Source organism: Elgaria multicarinata, chromosome 8 (assembly GCF_023053635.1).
Source record: "Elgaria multicarinata webbii isolate HBS135686 ecotype San Diego chromosome 8, rElgMul1.1.pri, whole genome shotgun sequence".
Lineage (NCBI taxonomy): Eukaryota > Metazoa > Chordata > Lepidosauria > Squamata > Anguidae > Elgaria > Elgaria multicarinata.
In genome coordinates this window covers 61609579-61630740 of record NC_086178.1, presented here as the reverse complement: position 1 = coordinate 61630740, position 21162 = coordinate 61609579, and the positions used below count along the sequence as shown (strand labels likewise).

General features: G+C 41.5%; 1 protein-coding gene across 1 annotated transcript in view; it reads left to right on the top strand.

The window, feature by feature from the left end:
- SORCS1 (sortilin related VPS10 domain containing receptor 1) overlaps positions 1-21162 on the top strand; it is a 457816-nt gene that overhangs the window by 369950 nt on the left and 66704 nt on the right. Inside the window, exons 9-12 of the mRNA XM_063131568.1 lie at positions 4399-4578; positions 11443-11589; positions 15509-15611; positions 17284-17360. Coding sequence (XP_062987638.1) covers positions 4399-4578; positions 11443-11589; positions 15509-15611; positions 17284-17360 — 507 coding nt within the window. The remainder of the gene's footprint in view (positions 1-4398; positions 4579-11442; positions 11590-15508; positions 15612-17283; positions 17361-21162) is intronic.

Genomic DNA, 21162 nt, shown 5'->3' with positions numbered 1-21162 from the left:
GCGTCTTTCTTTTTATTTGCCCTCTTGTCATCTTGATTCTGTTGGTACTTTCCTCTATTCTACTCTCTGAGTTCCTTTTCCTGTTTCATGCATCCACTTTTCCCTACCTGCTTCTCTTCTCTGGAACTCAGTGTATTCTGGCACATGAGTAGAGCTACATATTCCGTGAAATCAAGATCTGAAACTCAGAATGCAACCATTCGTCTACAAACAATGTGAAAAATGGTTTCTTTCATTGATATTAAAAAAGAAAGAAAAAGAATAACATTTATGTATTGTTTTAAGACACCCCCCCCACACACACACAATTAGCTGTATCTATGGAGTGGTGTGGACGGCAGAGGCTGAGTAGTTCTTAAACTAGACACTTTTACTTCAACACCTTTCTTTCTTTCCTGTCATTTATGCAAATTCAGCATCGTCAGTCTTGTATTTCCAGCCTCCCGCACATGCCATCTCCCATATGTCTGACCTCTGTTATCCTGCCAGATCATTTATATAGTTCCAAGTTCTGTAATGATGGGAAGAATCTGTACTTCTCATTCACTTTTTAATCACTGAGCCATTAAGACAACAGAACCTGGCATCTGTGGAATAATAGAAAGCCCACACATTAAAAAAAAAAAAAGACTATCACAAATAGCTGACGGTGTCTGCAACTGAGATAATAAATCAGATACGGCATGTCTGCCATTAAATTTGCCAAAAGGCCAAGTTCCCCTGATCAGCTGAGAAAAGGGCGCTCGCATCTTCTCGGTGATTCAGCAGGCATTGGCCTTTAGCCCTCTCCAGTCACCCAATCAAATTCATGTGCATAATATTGCTCTTTCTTTCTCTTTGGAAAGGCATAAAGGCCAGACAGATGGACTGCATGTTAATGCTGAGTATCCTGCAGGACTGTAGACTGGAGGAATGTTGAAGGCCAGTGTTGCAATGTTTTCGCAAGTAGACTTATAGGAAAGGTGTCACCGCCAATGTTGGTGGAGTGGGGGCATTCACTTACTGGAGGAGAGCTTTCTCTTTGTTTCGTTCGAAGCTGCATGTTTATTTCCCTTGACAAAAGGATAATGGTGATAGAGCTTCCCCCTCCTTCCCCCTGTGTTTAGCTTCTCCATGTCAGCAGGAAGATTGTTTCATGGTATGATTTACCCAGCAGAAATAACAGGCGAATTACTAGATCTGACAGAAAGAATAAGGGCCGCATTATGTGGTGCATCTGAGTGGTATTTGTTGCACATGACAAGTTTGCTGACAATTCCTCCGCCTGGTAATGTACTGACTGCATAAAGAAAACCAATGTCAACTCACAACGACCAAGAATACAAAGTATTTCCTCCCCTTCGCTGCCTAAACCCACCTGGAGTGCAAGCTATGAGCACTGAACTGACACACCTGTGAGGCCATTTCTCCCTTCCTTTTTCATTGCAGTTTTAAAACTCTGTGTAAGCAGATAGCCCTTTTGAAACTGATAGGCTTCCTATTCCTGGGCCAGAAAACGACATCTGTTCAAACCAGCCTTTGCCAACTTGGTGTCAGGTTTCCTAGTCCCTCAGGCAATTACACATTCTGGCAGACTGACATAGGACACCCATATCAGTGAGACTTCTTTATTGCAGGAAATTTCACAGCAAAAGCTTAATGGTTACACCCATCATAATTAATATAGCTGATGGTCAGTAGCTATAGGCTCTAAGAAATTCCAGAACAGTCAAACCTAATGACTACAAACATGACTGAGATCCTTATCAATGTGGATTCCCCATTACCATCTCTACAGTTCTGAACTCAAAGGAAGGGTCAATCCAAGATGGATTCCAAACCCGGATAAGGAATGGAAATGATTTCCTGGCACCTGGTGCCTTTCAGGTATTTTGGAATACAGTTTCCATCATCCCTAACTATTGGCCATGCTGACTGAGGATGATGGAACTTGTAGTCCAAAGCATCTGGAAGCTACCAAGACGAGGAAGGCTGATTCAAACTGAGCTTGATACCAATGAAAAGAAGCCAGCAGGGGCAAAAATCTAGTGAGCAATTTCTAAAAAAAGGTGCCTGTTCTAAAGCCTGCTTAGATGTTATGTCCTTTGTCCTGAAAGCGCTGCCTCCCTAATGCTTTAGGCGGAAAAGCTGACTGTGGGCCTGTTCGGACAATACACTAAGCCATAGTTAGGCCGCTGACCCTTTTGCGTTAAATGGTATAAGTGAACATGTTTAAACTGTGGTTATGGTGCCACCATGGTTAGGAATGGTTCACATAACACACTAAGTCATGGTTCACATGACACACTAAGCCATAATGTTTAGCTCAAAATGCTTAACCACCATGGCTTAGTGTGTCATCTAAACAGGGTATTTAAATAGTGGTTTAAGTTGTCAGACATTTGAACCCCTTTAATAAGGCTTTGAGATGGAGCATGCATAATAGCCCCACTCCAAAATCTCCATCAGCTCCAACCCTGACCTCACGTTAAAGCTGAACATCTTTGCATGTTTGGCTGAACACACTTCGAATCCTTCACCTGTACAAAAAGGGGAGATTCATCTGTTCAGCAAAACATATGAAGCAAAACACTTCAGACTTTTGGTCTCAATGTACAAATGTGGGCATGGAGCCAGCAAGGACAGGGATGATGGGGCGGTGTTACCATGCATGGCCTCCTCTCCCTCCATGCATTGTTTGGATGCCAGGAGGAAAATGTCCGAAAGGCCTTTTGGGGTGTTATTAAATGTAGATGAAGAGCTCTCTTGAATTCAGTTCATCAACTCAAATCATTTTCGCTTTCATCACTCTATAGAAAGACTTGAATTCTACATTTTAGTAATCATTAAGTAATGATTTTGTAATCCAGTATCAAAGACAGTAAGCCTGTATACACCAGTTGCTGGGGAATATGGGTGGGAGGGTGCTATTGCACTGTGTCCTGCCTGTGGGTCTCTGGTCGACAGCTCGTTGGCCACTGAGGGAACAGAGTGCTGGACTAGATGGTCCAGAAAAATGGGTTAAGGCCCCCTGCATGAAAACACAAATATGTTTTATTTATTTATTTATTACATTTTTATACCGCCCAAAAGCCAAAGCTCTCTGGGCGGTTCACAAAAATAAAGAGCATAAAAACAACCAACAATCTAAAAACACAAGTACAAAATACAATATAAAAAGCACAACCAGGATAAAACCACACAGCAAAAATTGATATAGGTTAAAATATGGAATTAAAACAGCAAAGTTTAAATTTAAGTTAAATTAGGTGTTAAAATACTGAGAAAATAAAAAGGTCTTCAACTGGCGACGGAAGGAGTACACTGTAGGCGCCAAGCGAACCTCTCTGGGGATCTCTTTCCACAGCTATGGTGCCACAGCAGAGAGAGTCCCTCTTCCTAGTAGCCAGCTGCCTCACTTCCTTTCATAGAATCATAGAATAGCAGAGTTGGAAGGGACCTACAAAGCCATCAAGTCCAATCCCCTGCTCAGTGCAGGAATCCATTGGCAGGGGCTCATGGAGAAGGACCCCTGTGGATGATCTTAAAGTCTGGGCAGGCAATTAAGACCCTGACTTTTAGGACCATGACTTTATATTTTGGAAGACAGCAAAATGCCACCATGGCATCAGAGTTTTAGGCCTTTCCCTCCACCCAAGAATCTTTACGAGCTGCAATTGGATAATTAATGATAGTGCTTTGCAAGTACCATTATAACCAATATCTGACTGTAGTTTAAAGTAGCAACACAGTTGTTTAGACCAGCAGTGTTCTCTGAGCAGTAAATATAAGATTTTGGTTTGGAAAATTGGAACATGGAAACACAACAATTTAAGGAAACCTCATGCACATCTAAAATATGTGTAACGCTGCAAGATTTGCAGATTTCATAGCTAGCTAGTTACCATTTTCATTCACCTTGAATGCTGCACAGGTTTCCTCTCTCTGCATGTGTGTGTTTCAGTCTGAAACTTTACAGGGACAAGCTCATGGCTTACTAGATTGATTGTCTATGGCACTGCCTGTATTCCTGGATGTTTCCCTCCCCACTCCTTTCTTTAAATACATAGTGATTCCTAATTGCAAAATTTTCTCACGCTGCTGAAGAACAGGAAAAAGAAAAGAATTAATATTCTACATAACCTATAACGAACGTCCTCATCTTTCCATTGCTACTGTACGATCACCAGTGCAAATGTTCACTTAATGTGTCCTCAATTCATTATTACTCTGCATATATTTGCAGAAGAGAGAATGTGTAAAATATGCATGTGCACAAGCAAGTAGATTGGCTTTGGTTTCTGATTAGACTCCATAATGAGTCTGTGCTTTGCCCCAAGAGGATTGCTCTGGCTTACCCTTGGAGCAGTGACAAGCAAGATGCCCAACCATGATGCTTTACTGTGCTTTTCCCCCCAGGACATGCACGTTATCAGCACCGATGAGAACCAGGTGTTTGCCGCAGTTCAGGAATGGAACCAGAATGATACGTACAACCTCTACATCTCTGATACCCGAGGGGTCTACTTCACCCTGGCTTTGGAAAATGTCAAGAGTAGCCGAGACCTGGAAGGCAATGTGATGATAGACCTTTATGAGGTATGTGACAATGGTGCACGTTCTCATCCCATGTTTTTGCACTCATTAACATATCTAGCTAAGGCTGGGAAGCCCTTGATCTGTAGCTGGACAACTCTGCAGGTGCACAATGTGTCCTCTTTGTGACAAGAGGCAGACACACCCAGAACATATGACACCAGAGATGCATTCACTTCCAGTGATTGACTCTCCATTGACTTCAATTTAACATGCTGATTTTCCTTTACAAAACCCTACATAGTTTGGGCTCAAAAGAAACCACCTTCAGTTGAAATCTTACCATGTCCTTACCATTTTGAGCTAAGTGAAGACAGTTCTAAAACTCATAAAGATGGGATGCTTCCAGATGAGGCTTTTATGTGCTATCCCCCTATCTCATTTACTGAATTTTATGGGGGGCGGGGTCCAGATGACATCAGTATCTTCTACCTGTAACCCTCCCATGTTTTCCCACCACTTCCTCTTTCTTTCTTTCCTTTTTTTCTTTTTCTTATGGCAGAAAATCTGTTAAGGGAAAACAAGTCAGAATAGCCTCCCAATGCCTTCTAAGTACCCTTGTTTTCAGTGGCTGCTCCACAGTTCATAGACCTTCTTCAGCTTAACAATTCAGCAAAGCACAAGTCTAAGTATCTTTGGAATCACTGAATCACCTTTTTTGTTTTGGGCTCACTTTGAGGTGCTAAGCTATTTTGATGACAGTTTTTATATGATTTCAATGTGCAAATAAAAGGCAGCTCTTACATTTCCATGGATACACTTGAAGGTTCAAGAACAATAGAAGTAATCTCGAAACTACTGCATTCAGAAAACAATAGATATAGGCTGACATTTATTTTTATTTATTTATTTTATTTATTACATTTTTATACCGCCCAATAGCCGAAGCTCTCTTCGGCTAATAGCCAGAGAGAGGCTATTCGGCTCTCTCTTTATATGTTACATTTGAACATATAAAGCGACAATTGTGCTCACTATTGTTTAGACAGGGATAGGGAACTTTGGGGTCCAGGATCCATATCCCTTCTGGATCCCCTTGTTTACAAACTGAGATCCCGGAGATATAGGGTGGGATATAAATGTTTTAATAAATAAATAAATAAATAAATTTGTTACTTTAAGCCTCAGTAACAGTTTTCTGCCAAAATTTGGGAGCAAAATTTTGGTATGGGGTTGCATTCCACTTGAAGGAAGTTGGGGCCATATCCTGGAGCCATCTCTGTCACTTGAGTCTCAGGTGGCCTCAGTGAGCTGGAGTGCCTTCTACCAACTTCAGTTGGTGACTCAGCTATGCCTTTATCTGAACAGGGACAAGCTGGCCTCAGCTGTAACCTCTGAGTTAGATTACTGCATTGCTCTCTGTGCAGGGTTGCCTTTGAAGACAGTTCAGAAGATGCAGCTTGTGCCAAATGTGATTGTCAGATTAATAACAAGGACAAGAAGGTTGGAGTATTTAACATCTATTCTGGCCTGCTCACACTGCCTGGCTCTATGTTTCTGAGTCCAATTCATGGTGCTTCTTTTGCCCTATAAAGCCTTAGATAGCTCGAGACTGTGATACTTGATGTAATGCCTTTCCCTATATGAACCTACCCTGTACACCTTGCTCATCAACTAAGATCGTCCTTCAAGTACCTCCTCTGAGGGATGTTTGGAACATAGCAACAAAGTAGAGAGCCTTCTCTTAATAGTTCCCCCACCCCACATTATGGAACGAGTTCCTCTTCTTACATGCAAATCATCTTCCCTAAGTTATGCCCTGTCCAAACTTTTGCATCTTTGCAATAGCAGAGATGGCCAACTTCTGTACTCCTAGGAGCCACTCCCTTCTCTAGACAAAAGTCCCTGCAGTTGGAATGTATTTTGCCACTCACATTAACCTCAGTGCCATGCCATCTAGCAGTAAGGGATTTTCAGTGACAAAGTGACTGCAAGTTTTATGTATAAAATAACTTTTTAAAAAAATAGTACTAAAGTGTGGACTATTCCCATGTCTTACAACTAGGGGTGGATGCATCCATCTATTTCCAGTCTATGCCAGTTCCTCATGTCTTCATTCAGAAGTTTCTTCTGTTTCATTTCTATATCAGACTATGATTAAAAACAACACAAAAAACAATTGCATTAACATATTTTCCACAAAATATGCATTTTAACCTATAGTCTGCTTGTTCTTATGCATATTTCGGTATGTATTTTGAGTCAAAAACTATATCACAAATTCAGAGAAGTACAAAACCCAGAGGATAATTCACCTGCTGTTCAGGAAGTGTGAATTGGGTCATTCTACTTAAAAAGTGGACAGAACAATTCAATTGTTTTCAGGAGAGCGATGAAACCCACAGGTCTGCACTTGACCATACCTACTCTATAGCAACATACTGTGGGGACATTGGGTTCCTCAATAAAGAGGACTCCCTGACCTATGTACCTGAATTTGAATCACACCAGGTGGATTGATTTTGACTTTGATACTTGACTTTGAGCTTGCTAGCACCTTGAGACAACCATGCCGGAAGACTGAATGGACAATGTTTCAAAGCAAACAAGACTGTGGAGCAATGGGCATGCTGTTTCCTGATCACACAGGGGAGGATTTCTTTTAAAACAATATATTAATCCCTCTAGCACTTTGGCAGGCTGTTGAAAAGGCTGTTACCTCCTATTACCATCAGGTTGAGGAGCAGTTTCACTGTGTTTGTAAAGATGTCCTACATCCCAAAAGTGGGGTGAGGGGAAGAGAAGGAGGAGGAGGAGGAGGCAGCATTGAACAAAAAGCTTCTGTATTATTAGGCTGACAGTTCATAGCAGTCTGGATTGAAATTGATGTGATCAGACTGGTCATGTCGTATCTGCTGATTGCCTAGATAGAAAGAATATTGGCTGACACCAGGGCTGGCACAAAGTGTTCCCTTCAATCTGATTGTTCTGGCTGGGAGTGAACTGAAAGCCATCCAGTGCAAGCCTCCCGGTAGGATTGCTACGAATGTTGAGTGCTGAGTGGTAAATAAAGATAAAGAGCAGATGGAATAGATGGATAGATGAATATATTGATAAATTAGAAAGAGACAGAAAATAGGACGGGGCTCAGAGTTTGTGGGGCTGGGAAAAGTTAATAGTAATAGCAATCTATTACTAAGATTACTATTCCCAACAATACTCATGGGTGTTAGTCCAAAAGTCCTGTTTCTCTAAGGCCATGAATCAGTGAACTAGCATGTCAACAACTATAGGACCGGAGTTAAATAGTACTCCTTGCTCAGGCTTCATTTCTTGGTTTCAAGGCTGGTCCCTAATTGCTTGCAATTCAGAATTTTGCCTATATAATTATTAGTGATGTAGTTAAAGGAGGATATGGGACCTCTGTAGTTCTCTGTGATGGAGCTTTCCACAATTAACAGTACTCTTCCTCTTTCTCCTTGATGACTATGGCAATCCTAGTTTATAATGAATTTTACCTCTTCCGCAAAGAATCAATGCAGGGTTGGGATGGGCCTATTTCGTCATTCCAGAAAGTTGGAGTGGCCACTGAGCTACCATTGCATATTTCATTTTGTCTTTAAAGATCACTGAACATACCATTACATACACACACACACACACACACACACACACACACACTGTAAAGTTGAGTACATTTTTATTTAATCTTGACATGATTTTATTCATTAGTGCAAACGGTCTTGGCAATGTTCAAGACCTCCATCTTAAGTCAGGGCTGGCCCAAGGCAATTTACTGGCTGCGGCAAAGAACAAAATGGTGCCCCCCACCCTTTCCACCTATAGAAGCTGACTTGACTGGCAGATGTTTCTTACCTTAACACTAACAACAGGACAGCATCTGCCATCACATTTGAAGGCAGCAGGCAAGATCAACTGTCCTCCAAGTCAAGGGAATGGTTGGGAGGCTCAGGAGCAATGGACGGGGATGCTGCCAACATCTGCCACCTGAGGTGATTGCCTCACTCTGCCTTCATGATAGTTTGCATACTGAATCTTTCACTCCCAGCCTTTGTTGGAGAACAGGTTGTCAAATCTGCACTCTTCCAAAGAAGAAAGAAATCAGCTCAATGCGTTCTGAAAATTCTAGCTTCCTGGAGATCAGAGGGAGAACAGGAAGGTTCCATTAGAACCCCTTGACAGTACTTTCCTCTGTTCATCTCTGTGTGCACTAGTGTGCATGCATGCATGCATGCATGTGTGCTGAGATTGCCCCTCTCCAGCATTTTCTCTCCAGCATGGGAAAGGCGGCTGTAGATTTATATGCACACTTCTCAGTGGGAGCAGAGAAATCATGGAAATTGACTCGTACCTGTCCTCCAGTATTTGTTGCCATACCACCTTTGTCCAGTGCCATTTTCTAACATTGTTTGGTCATGGACACTCTCAAATACATGTTATAACATCAGTGGAGCTCACCAGAGTTAAACATCAAGCAGAAACCATGGTGGTACATCTCTGTTGCCTGCCACACATGTTAAGAAAGGAACTGTCCTCATTTTCAGCTTCTATTCATGTTCCTTCTTGAGATAGTCGTTAATGATGTAAGCTGAAACTCAAGTAACTCTTTCTTTCTTTCTTTCTTTCTTTCTTTCTTTCTTTCTTTCTTTCTTTCTTTCCACTACAATACTTTGCAGTTGGGTGCCAATTAAACAATAACAGCTGAGAAGGAAAAGGCCCCATGGGCGACATTATGTATCAATTCTTGTATGCCTCTGTCAAGGAAGCAGTGCAGGATGCAGGAACCAGAAACACCCCGCTGAAAGACAAAAGTTCCTTCCCTCCTCATCCCAAAAGCAGCAATTGGCACAATGACAGAGCGTGTCTCAGGCTGCTGTAGATATTGTGCTATTGATTTTCAGCACATGGCGAGAGCCACACTTGTTTGACAAAGCCAGGCTGTTTGTCATGTTGCTTCTTGCATCCCATTCAGTGTTATTCACAGCTGAACCAATTATCATTATTTCTCCCAAAACTTCTTCTGAAGGTCTTGAACTTGATTCCCTTCACCCCACTCATCCACTTCATGAATTTGAATTTTAGACTCAAGAAAGCGGCTGCTGCTGATATTAGTGTTTCTGCAGAAACATGAGAGAATATGGGCTAGATGTGATCTTGGCTGCTTGTTTAGAACAGACAGTTTTTAAAGGATAGTAGATAAATTCATAGAGGGCTGGCTCTGGGTCTATCACTATTAAGTATGATAGCAGGATGGGACCTCTCTGTGCCCTTCCATTGCTAGGGAGGAGAGAGAATAAAAGGGGAGGTCTATTGCCTTTATTCCCTGTGGATCGACCACCATGAATAACAATGTGATGGACAAGATGAGTTTTCAGTTTTCTCCAGCAAGGGTGTTCTTATGGTTGTGCAAAATAATAATAATAATAATAATAATAATAATAATAATAATAATAATAATAATATATTTATTACCCACCTCTCCCTCTGGATCAAGGTGGGAAACAACATGGAATACAAAATATTATAAAATACATAAAACATATAAAAACTAATACATTATTAAAACCTGCAGGGGGAAAAGTGACAGTCTTTTAAAGACCTTTTCTAGAGAACTCCTATGGCCCCTAGAAAGCTTTTGAAGGGCCATAGGATGCAGCACAACTCCAATTTCAAAGGAGAAGATCTAGGCTGATGATTTCCTGCTCCCCCCCCCCAAAGACCCTCATAGCCTCTGGGTCTTCTTCCCTTGAGGTTGGGATAACCATCTCAGGAAGGGAGGAAAGGGGAAGGCCAGTGGGCAGGGAGGGGAGAAGCAAGAGGCTTCTCATAACCTTCATGCCCCCAACAGAGAGAACAAGTTAGATCTGCTCAGAATGTCTAATGAAAAAAATGCTCTTAAGTAAGATAGGTTAGGAATGCTTCCATTGGTTTTCTTGCAAGGCAAGCAAGAGTCTCACAGGGGTTTGGATGGATGGAGGGCTCCAGAATTGGAGCACTCAATCATTTGGGCTAGACACCCATAGGATCACTCTCTTAGGGCGAGTGGAGGGGGAGGATCTCACAATATGCTGATCGTGAGATCCTCCCCCTCAGTCCACACATGGTGTGCAATGTCCTGGGAGGACAGAGGACATCACGGCTGCCATTTTGTTTTTTGTTTTTTTAGCACTCCATTGAAAATGTACGTTAACAACAACAACAAAAAAACACCTCGCAATCCCCCAACCCCACCCCTGATGGGCACAGAGCCCCTGAGGAGGTCTGTGCCCAGATCCTCGTGTTTACTTGCTAGGAGCCATGATGAAACCGGGACAGTGGCCCACACCTCCCACAGTCTTGGGATCATCCTGAGACCATGGGAAAAGTTCGGATAAAAGTGGTGTCTGTTATCCCGGGGAAATGGAGGGATCATCCCCCAGGATCCCCTGTGCGTCATGTGGACACACAGGGATGATCCCATGGCGATCCCTGGGATAAACACTCATCTAGACATGCCCTCTCTCTTAAAATTCCTCAGTTGTTTGCTCAAATTTGCTTCGACTTATATTCCAGCAGCAACTGAAAGGGGGAACTAAATTAATCACCACTTTTCCTTTTTATGCACTAGGACTGTATTTATAGGCTATAACATCCTATAAAGTACATTATATTTTAGCAGATCTTGTTTGGGGGGAGGGAGGGTGTCTTTCACTGCCAAATCCCTCTCCTGGAGTATCTGAACTTTGAATCCACAATGGTGTTTCATTTTACTCTTATCAGCCTGCGGTAAATAAGGAAGGCTTTGATGCATTTTTCTGCTGTATATCCAGGCTATGCACTGTATCCCAAAGCTGGATTTGACAGGTAACAATACACACAAATCTGTGTCAAATTTATCTGTTTTTCAGCCATGTCAATTTTTCCTAGGTAGCAGGGATAAAGGGAATGTTCTTGGCTAACAAGAAGATTGACAACCAAGTGAAAACTTTCATCACCTACAATAAAGGCAGAGACTGGCACTTGCTGCAGGCCCCGGACACGGATCTGAGAGGAAACCCAGTTCACTGCCTCCTGGTAAGTGATGGTTTGTGGGAACGAAGAGGAAAAAAAGAACTTTTGTGACAATACACTGACGTGGCCTATTAAAAATAAATGTAAGCTCTCACCAGAGTCTCCCCCGCCACATACTATGTACGTTGTGAACACTTAATTAGAGAAGTTTCTAGCAGCTCTGGTATGGGAATCAAATGCTTTTTGCTTTCAAGGGAAAATATATTTGTATTACTGAACTTTTTCCCCTGATTTTTGGCCTGGACTTTGTGCCATTATAAATCAGAACACTAGGTGGGGAGAGTGAGCTATTTCTAGAAGCAAATGAAGGACAAATGGGCTAATTTGAAACCTAGAAATCCTGGGGAGCAACCCTGGCAAAGGGTGCAAACCGTATTACTAGGATAAATGATAACAACTAAGCAAATCTGTGGAAATTCACATGGTACATTATGTCAAAATCGGTTGCTTCCATTCCCCTAATTTGAGGTTTTGTTTTGTTTTGTTTTGTTTAAAAAAGGGATTTTTAGGACCTGTTTAAAAATGAAAGTAAATTATTGCAAGTCCATAAAAGTTCACAGAAGTTTGTATAGCCATGTCTCTTTCCTCCAAACTCTCATTCACTTACGCACTCACGCACACACTAATCACTCCCCACCCTACACACACACACACACACACACACACAAACAGACATGTATGCACACACATTTATGTCAGTCACCTGGATTATTCCCATTCTCCTGACTCCCTCCAGTCAAATCAAGAGCAAATGGGCATGGTCAGAGTACATTCCTTGGAGGAGCTCAGACCATTTACCCAACCTTGGGAAAGAATGGCAGCTTTCCTTGGACACTCTGGGGCTAAGCAGGTCACAATAAGATTTGCCTTGAGCAAGTATCCCAATGTTACATCTGAGCACTAGACAGACTTTGAAGGTAGAATATAAATAGCAGAATGTCTTGCACACTCCATGTTAAATATAAAGAGTAGCAGAAATAGTATCATGACTCGGCATCAGATCAAGATGAATTTTAGAGAGATGTGTCAACCTTGCAAAATGTCTCTCAACTTCCTCTTCTCTCATGAAGTTTCCTGGCTGGTTTGCAATACTGCAAGGAACTTCTTCTCTCCTCACCCTTTAGGGATTTGTCTGCCATCTTGTGGTCCTCAAGGGTAGGGAAAGGGCAGCCTCTGGACTCTTCTTGTTCCTTTTGCTTGCAAAATCCAATTATTTTAAAAGCTGTATGATTGGTGTGTGTGTGTGTGTGTGTGTGTGTGTGTGTGTAGGAGTATAATTCCATGATGTCCACCCCTCTTGTGCCCAGCTAACTTACTACATGGAGAGGAAATAATTACAAGAAAATAAAAGGAAAATGCCCTGTCTTCCGATTTCCAGTCTTCCTTCCCCCAACATTCATATAGAGCTCCATCACACCTACTCCCCCCCCCCGCTTTGAACCTGTGGTTTCCCCCTCCATTTCCTTAGTGATCTAGCACTGGGAACTTTCACGTTTGTGTGTTGTTGTGCTATTTCAGCTCATGTCCACCTGTATTGCTACTGTGCCGGCGAAATCTCCTGCCCCCACCCTACGTTCTCCTTCCCTCTGCAGTTAATTTTTAATATTTTTTTGTTTGTATTTCTGCACAAACACAATAGCATGGCAGCCTGAAACTGCACAATTATGGTAAAACAACACACTATCCTTTCCCCATAGATCATATTAAACAATATAAGTGAGGAGAAAGTATTACAGTCAGTTTTTGGAGAAGTTTGTGGTCAATGTTGGCATGGCAACAGGAAGCCGACATTGTTCTGGTCAGGAAACCTAGACATGCCTACTCAGGAGTAAGAACCAAAGAGCTGAATGGGAGTGAGTCTGGGCATAGATGGTGGTGGCCTTGCTCGCCTTCTCCGTGGGGTGTCCCTCCCCCTTCATGGTCCAGCAGTTGAGTGGAGGACTGCCCCGCCCTCCTCTTTTGTCAGTGGTATTGCACTTCAACACAATGCCTCCCCCCCGCCCCAAAAAATGGGATGGTCTGATATAGTGCAAGGACAGCAATACATGGGATGGAGGAGTGGCTTTATTGTACAAGGAGGGAGGAAAGCCAGTCTTTCCCCACTCCAAAATAAGATAGAAAAGGGAGGGGAAGAGGCGGGGTGACTGCAGAAAGGGACAATGTCATGTGAGTACTGCACTGCAAAAGCACATACCAGACATGGCGAGAGTACGATAAATCGCTGGTGGTAAAGATATGGAAGTGGACAGTGGGGAAAGCATGCTAGTTAAAGTTCACCAGTTTGTGTTGTTCCAGACCAAGTTGATTAAGGAAGAATTCCATTAACTTTGGTTCCATCTTTTAGCGCTCCTGTTGAGTCCTTAAAAAGATAAAATATAAAAGCAATCTTAGACCGCATAATGTGGAAGTATTAAAATGCAAAGAGAAAGATACTCTGAGAGAGAGAAAGAGAGAGAGAGAGAGAGAGAGAGGCCTAATCTACATCAAGAAGGATATTACACTATGAAAGCGGTATATAAAAGGCAGGAGCCACACCAAGCAGGATACAGCACAGTGAAAGCAGTATGAAAGGGGTATATGGTCTGTGTCAATGGGCCCCAGCAGTTGTCAGTGCACTTCAATGCTGCTATAAAACAGTCTTATGGCTCCTGCCTTTTATATACCGCTCTCATAGTGCTATATCCTGCTTGGTGTAGATTAAGCCATAGAGAGATAGAAGAGGGAGAAACCCTCCACTGGATTGAAGAGTTAGGTAAATGACTTCAATTTGCCAATGCTTTAAATATGCCACATGGTGGTTTGCATGAGTTTGGTTTGTAGAGCATGTGTTCCCCAGCTAGCCCTTATAGCACTATAAAAGCACATAAGCTCCTTGTCCCACTTTGCAAATGCACTTCAGCCCTGCCGTGTTTGCTTCCTATCATCCCCAGTTGGGCTGTTACAGAGAATGACCCTTCCATGGCTATCAATTGCTGTAACAGTGTTTAGTATATATATTTTCCTTGTATAGTGACTTGCTCATTCATTCAGTTCTATCCTCCTTTGCCTTTTGACACATCAGCAAGTGTTCACATCTCCGTCCATCTCTCAGCATTGATGTCCCATTCACCTTTAGGCAACACACACAATCCTCACTTTTAGGGCTGACAGCCGGAGAACATGGGGGACTGTGTTAACCTCAGGGGCTTCTCCTTGGATCGGACAGGCAGGTGAACAGATCCTCTGATACAAAGCTTATTGGCATTTAACAATAATCTGCTTTCTAGCAGTTTTGCAGGTATTCATTAACTGAGTAAATAGCAGCTTAGGAAGTATCCTTGGTAGGCCTTTCCCATGTGTATCTGCTGAGATTGTTTTGATCTTTGAGGGATTATGCTCGCCTTTAGAGACTGTTACAACCCCAGGACTTGAGAGTGAAGAGAAGGTGTCCTTGCTATATTATTTGCATTGACTGCCCTCTTCTCCCTACCACCTGCCACCAGCATGCATACAGAGAGGTATTAGAGATTGTGTTTAGTTATTTACAACTCCTCTGTGTGATGCAGTGTCCATTGAAAGATCAGTGTTTCCCATTCCTATTGTTTAGAAAAATCAACATCCATTCAAAAAGGACAACATCTCTGTGTTTGAGGAATTATCTCTATGGATCTTAAATTACAAGGATCTGTTGATTAACCAAGTCCAGTCCTGCTATTAGGCATGGTGGAGCACTGGCAGAGCGTCTCCATCCACCATCTTGTTGTTGGATATTAGCAGACCTATCACCTGGGAATGCATTGATTTAATTTTATAAAAGCATTTACGCTAGCATAACAGCACCTTGCAGCAATAATTTTCAGAAGTTAATTAATTCTACGTGAAGAAATACTTCCTTGTCTATTCCCTACCACCGATGGACATCTCTTTTTCTCTCTCTTTCAAGCCCTATTGTTCCCTACATCTCCACCTGAAGGTTTCAGAGAATCCATACACTTCAGGCAACATTGCCAGTCGGGATACAGCTCCAGGCATCATTGTAGCCTCTGGTAGGAAATGTTCCAATGCTATATACAGACGTTCAAAATTGCCTATAACTTTTTAAATTCAGCATGAGAATTTAAGTGGAACCATGGAATTCACTACAGCTAGATACATGGTGAGGACCACCAGTTTGGATGGCTTTAAAAGTAGGGATGGCCGAAACCTCCCCACCCACTGCCAGCAGTGCGTGCTGCATGTCTGACCCTCGCTGGCCACCTGAGGGTTTTCACCAGGCATGGCAAGCTGCCAGGTGGTCCACAGGCACCCAGCAAGTGGCATAGAACGGCAGCTCAGCCTTTTCCATAAATTGCCATTTTGAGTAAACGGTGGCCATAAAGTAGTGCTGGGCTGAAAATTTTGAACATTCCATCTTCGGCATTTTGTGAGTGTGTGGCAAAAATGAAAACACGAACGAAAGAGGCTGGGAGAGGTGAGTATTTCAGAGAATTTTTTCCTTGGGGAGGGGAACTGGTTTTCCACATACCTTTTAAAATGTAGCCAGTAGTTGAGTGGTCTTTTTTCTTTCTTTTTATTTTTTCAAAACACCCCTGGCATTTTCAGAAGCCCAGGAGTGCTTACTAAATGCTTATTGGAGAGGGTGAGGTCACATGGTCTCCAATAGGCATTCAGTGCTGGGCTCATGCAAATACTGAGGAAAGGTATTATTTGGGGGGGGTTTGAACTAAAAATAGGAAGAAGCCCCCTCAGCACCCAGCTACACGAAAACCCTGTCCCTCTCCCCAAGGAGAAAATTCTCCAAATTCCCCCCTACCTATGAAAGAGGCAGTAAAAACAATGCCTCTTTCACAGGGAGAGAGAAAGTTCCCAAAAATAGGGGGCAGGTTTCAGCCCAGCACTACCATAAAGAGGTCCATTTATGCAAAATGGCAGAAATAACATTTACAGTAGGGAGTGCCACACTTGCCTGACTTGGTGCACACCAAGTTGGGCTAGCATGGGGGTCCGTGGACTCCAGTCCACGGGGCTGAGCTGGTGGGAACCCACTGAGCTTGAACCCCCAACCAGATGTTCACAACATCCCTATTTAAAATGGGATTAAACAAATTCATTGAGGATGAAGCTAGCCATGATGGCTATATACTACCTCCACTGTCAAAGGCAGTATGCCTACATATACCAGTTACTGGGGGACATAAGGAGGAGGGTGGTACTGCAGTTATATCCTACTTGTAGGCTTCACTCAGGCAGCTGGTTGGCCACTGTGTGCACAGTCCTGGACTAGATAAGCCTTTGGTCTGATCTAGCATCACCAAACTGTGACTCAGGGCTAATGAAGAGTAGTGGCTAAGAGGCTGAATTGTAAATCCAGAATTCCTGATTCTAACCTCACTCTGCCATAAATTAGCTCGAACGACCCCACCATCATAAATATGGCAATGATAATAATACTGTCTTACTTTACAGGGTTGTTGTAAGGATTGCAATAAGATAACGTATGTGAAGTGTTGACATTTGAACCCGGTATACAAATGCTTTTCATTATTTTTTCATATAAAATGCAAAACTGTGTGTCGTTTTATAAGAAAACACAACCGTAGGTCATTACCAAATGACTGAAAGCCAAAGACCAATCAAAGAAGCAGGCATTCCAGCCTTTGGATTTGATTCTATTTTTCTTTTAAGAAGACATTATATTTAAGAGTATTTTCTTTACAGGTAATATTGGAACTGAGTTGTCAGAGAATGATATCAGCATGTTTGTTTCTTCTGATGCTGGCAACACTTGGAGACAAGTGAGTAGCACATGAATACAGGGCTACCAGTGGGGGCAATCTTGGCAATATTTTGCGTGTCTCGAAATGATTTGTCGGTTTGCCATGCTTGCTGCTGTGGGCCTTTGGTACCACTGAAACTGACTGATCTGAAGGATGCTGCTTTCCTTCTGTGGTTAAAGCCTTAGCCTCACCACCACACAATATTACTTGATGCTCTATGGGTAGTATTTAGCAAGTAAATTTTAGGTGTTCTAAAATCTATAAATAATAAAAGCATAGACAACATTAGGCAACATTAGGCAAACTCCTCTATAAGTCTGTAATGCAGAGCATTTGATGCAGGGCAGGGGAGGTTGTGAGCATTCAAGGAGAGGCGTTTGTAGAGGTGACCATCCCTCTTCAAATGCTCATGAGCAGTAGAACACCCACTTCTTGAGGACCTTCTTGGACTTTGCATGCCTCTGCTCGAAATGTGTGCAAGGTCTCAACCCCTTTTGGGGCAAACACAGGAGTGGTCATCTGTCATTGATATTTCCCATATAAAAAGATGGTACTGATTAGATCAGAGTTGAAATGACCAAGCAGCAACCATCTTTCCCCCCAAGATTTTGCTACCATTTTACAAAAGCTGAGACTGAAAATCCAATATTTTCTCAAGGTTGTACCGGAACCTCAGTCTAGGGCAACCTTCTCCTTGACTAATACAATTCTGAACATTGTCATTATCTATATTATATCAAATCCTATTATAATACTACCACATTCTTCTCTTTTATAATAATCTACAGCAAGTACTATCACGTCTAAGTGCCTAAAGAAATACTTACCTCTATTCTATTTAAATTCATTGCCTTTCTCTTTCTCTTGTTGATCCTTGCTCGTCTTCTTATTATTTTATGAGAACAGGAAAATGTCATTCATTATTTACATGCTATTACTCATGGTGAAATATCCTTATTAACTTATAACGAAAGTTATATTAACCTCACTCCTTGCTTATCAGAATCTTCAGAAAACATTGCAAATTCCAGTAGCATCCAAAGACCTTGGTAAAATTGCTGCAAATAAAATCAACTTTTAAAATGCCACATAAATATTAATTAAAACAGTGCAGTTAGCAAAACAGTGCATTTTTAAAAAAGTGAGATTAACAGTGCAATTCTGTACATGTCTACTCAGAAGTAAATCCTATTTAGCTGAATGGGAATTACTCACAGCCTAAGGCTTAAAATCTAAAGCAGAGTAATTGTTATTTACAATTACAAATACAATTGTAATTGTCCCTGTAGTTAAGGTCGGAGAGTAGATAAGGCATTCTACCATTATATAGGGGGAGGTCATTCTAACATTCATAAAATCGAAAAGGGTTCACCAATCTTCCTGAAATGTACACGTGCCAGAAAGAATAGTTGGTTTTACATACCTTGAAAATTTCAAGAAGATTGGTGAAAGATTGAGTGAAAGAGGGGTAGTTTAAAGTACAAAAGAAAAAAAACCTTCTGAATCAAAATGGTTCACTTCACAATCGATTGGTTTGGAATTGGATTAGCGATATCACCGAGCCTGATCTGATTTTAAATGCAGGCACAAAAGGGAAGCACCAGGTCAGCAAAGAGCCCTTAAACCCTGCTGCAGCAGTGTTGTGATCACTGTACAGCCAGAGGTCAGAGTCCATGGCCAGCATCTGAATCAGGCCTGCCTTGTGCACATGACCCAAGAGAAAGATCGGAAGTGGTGAAAATGGCACAAGGGGCACATTTCATGTCCCAAAGGCCTCAGAATCCAAAGAAGGCCTGGACACTATAAAGCAGTGTTCCACACCCTTGTACCCTCCAGATGCATTGGACTTCAATACCCATCAGCCCCACCCAGCGTGGTCAATGGTCAAGTATGCTAGGAGTTATAGTCCAAAAACATGTAGAAGGCACCAGGTTGGGAAAAGTTACTGTAATCTGTTTCACTTTCTATAACATGGGCATTTTTTCATGCACATGTTTCTTCCATCCTATTTTAGTTTGCAAAAGCTTTGTTTTTAACTTCACACACACATAAAGGTACACATTTTTGCGTGCTATTTTCCCCTAAATATCTGCATTTTTGTCAGCACTTTCCCTAATGTGCATATTTTTGTAAACAATTTACTTTAATGTTTATATATTTGTATGCATTTCAAAAAAACCCACACACACCTGAAAACTGTATCATAAAATTCGGAGAAGTGTGAATGTGAGATAACTGTTTTATTTTTCATGTATTAGTTCAAGAAGTGTGAATTGGGTCAAACAAATTTCACTCCCATAGCCCTTAGGGCCTATGTAAGGCCGGGCAACTTCAGGCTATGTTTCTCTCCATGATGCTCACTACCACACTACCACAGCCAATGAGTGACCGAAACATAGTGGTGATGTACTGCGATGTAATCATGTATTGAAAGGCTATGGGAGTCTTTTGATTTTAGTGATTTCAGGTAGGAAAATAAAATTAAGGAGATGTTAAACTATCCAGTTGGCAGGAATCCTTTACAACTTTCTCATTTTTTTTTAGACCATGAAGATATGAACCAGAGGTTAAAATTAGGCATGATAAAAATAACATGGAGTCAATCCATAAGCATCTTAGGGTGCTTCCAGATGAGCCTTTTCATCTGCCACCTCCGGCCTCATTGATAGAATTTTATAGAGGTTCCAGACAATGGCCAGATCTACATCAAGCAGGATATGACACTTTGAAAATGGTTGAAAACTGTATATGAACTGTGTCCTGGGCCCCAACAGTTGTCACTACTGTTATAAACTGTTTTAAAGCAGTAGTATAGATCCTGCCAGTGTCATCTTCAACTTGTAAACCTCCCATATTTTTCTACCACTTATTCCATCTTTTTCTCTTACCACAGAAAGAAAAAATAGTTGCACAATGCTATTTCTCATTGGTAGCCCTAGGAGTTCCCAATCTTTAACCACCTGCACACAGAGTTCACTTATATTTCAGTAGGATGAGTCCTTTGGAATAAGTATTTCTGTATTACAGCTTTATAATGTCAGTTGATCAGTAACCATTCACAAGGAAAACAAGCTTCAGTTCATTTTATACAAAACTAGAAATGATGATTTCCAAACAAATGTTTTCTTCTCACCACTCTTTGTTTTCTTGCCTGTTAAGTTAATTGCATATCCATTACACTGAGTACAGGCATTTAATGAGCTTTGGCAATCAGGTAATAAGATGGACAACAAAATGCATGGTTGTTGCACATCAGTAAATATGTTTTTAGTAAGTAGTTGGCATTTAATTAACAAGCAATAACTACCCTCATAAAATGGGATCAAGTGCACACTTAAGTGGAATTAACAAAGCAAGAGTAAGTGCTTCTATACATAAAATGTTGAGGGTCACTGCCAGTACACTTGACTCTAAATGTAAATTTAAATGTGTTTATAGTTACTAATTAAAATATACAATTATATTTGGAAGGAAATGGTTCCTGATAATCAAAGTGTTATCTGTGGTAGGCAAGGAACATTGTGCTGGAGAAAAGTAGATGATAATCCAATAACGTTCACACACAAAATGCAAGAATGAGCATGTTATGCCTCTTCAGGAAAAGTCCATATTTCTTGTTCCAAACTGTTTCAATACTCTTTTAAAGTTTTGGCACTGCTTTATAGTACTGTTTTAAAGCTTTAATTATGTTCCTTAAACTGAAGGAAATGCTTACAGTGAACACAATGTCAGCCTTGATGTCATTGACTTAGAACTTTCCACACACCTGTTATAACAATATTTCTACATTGTCTTTTGGCCTTTAACACAAGTATGTGAA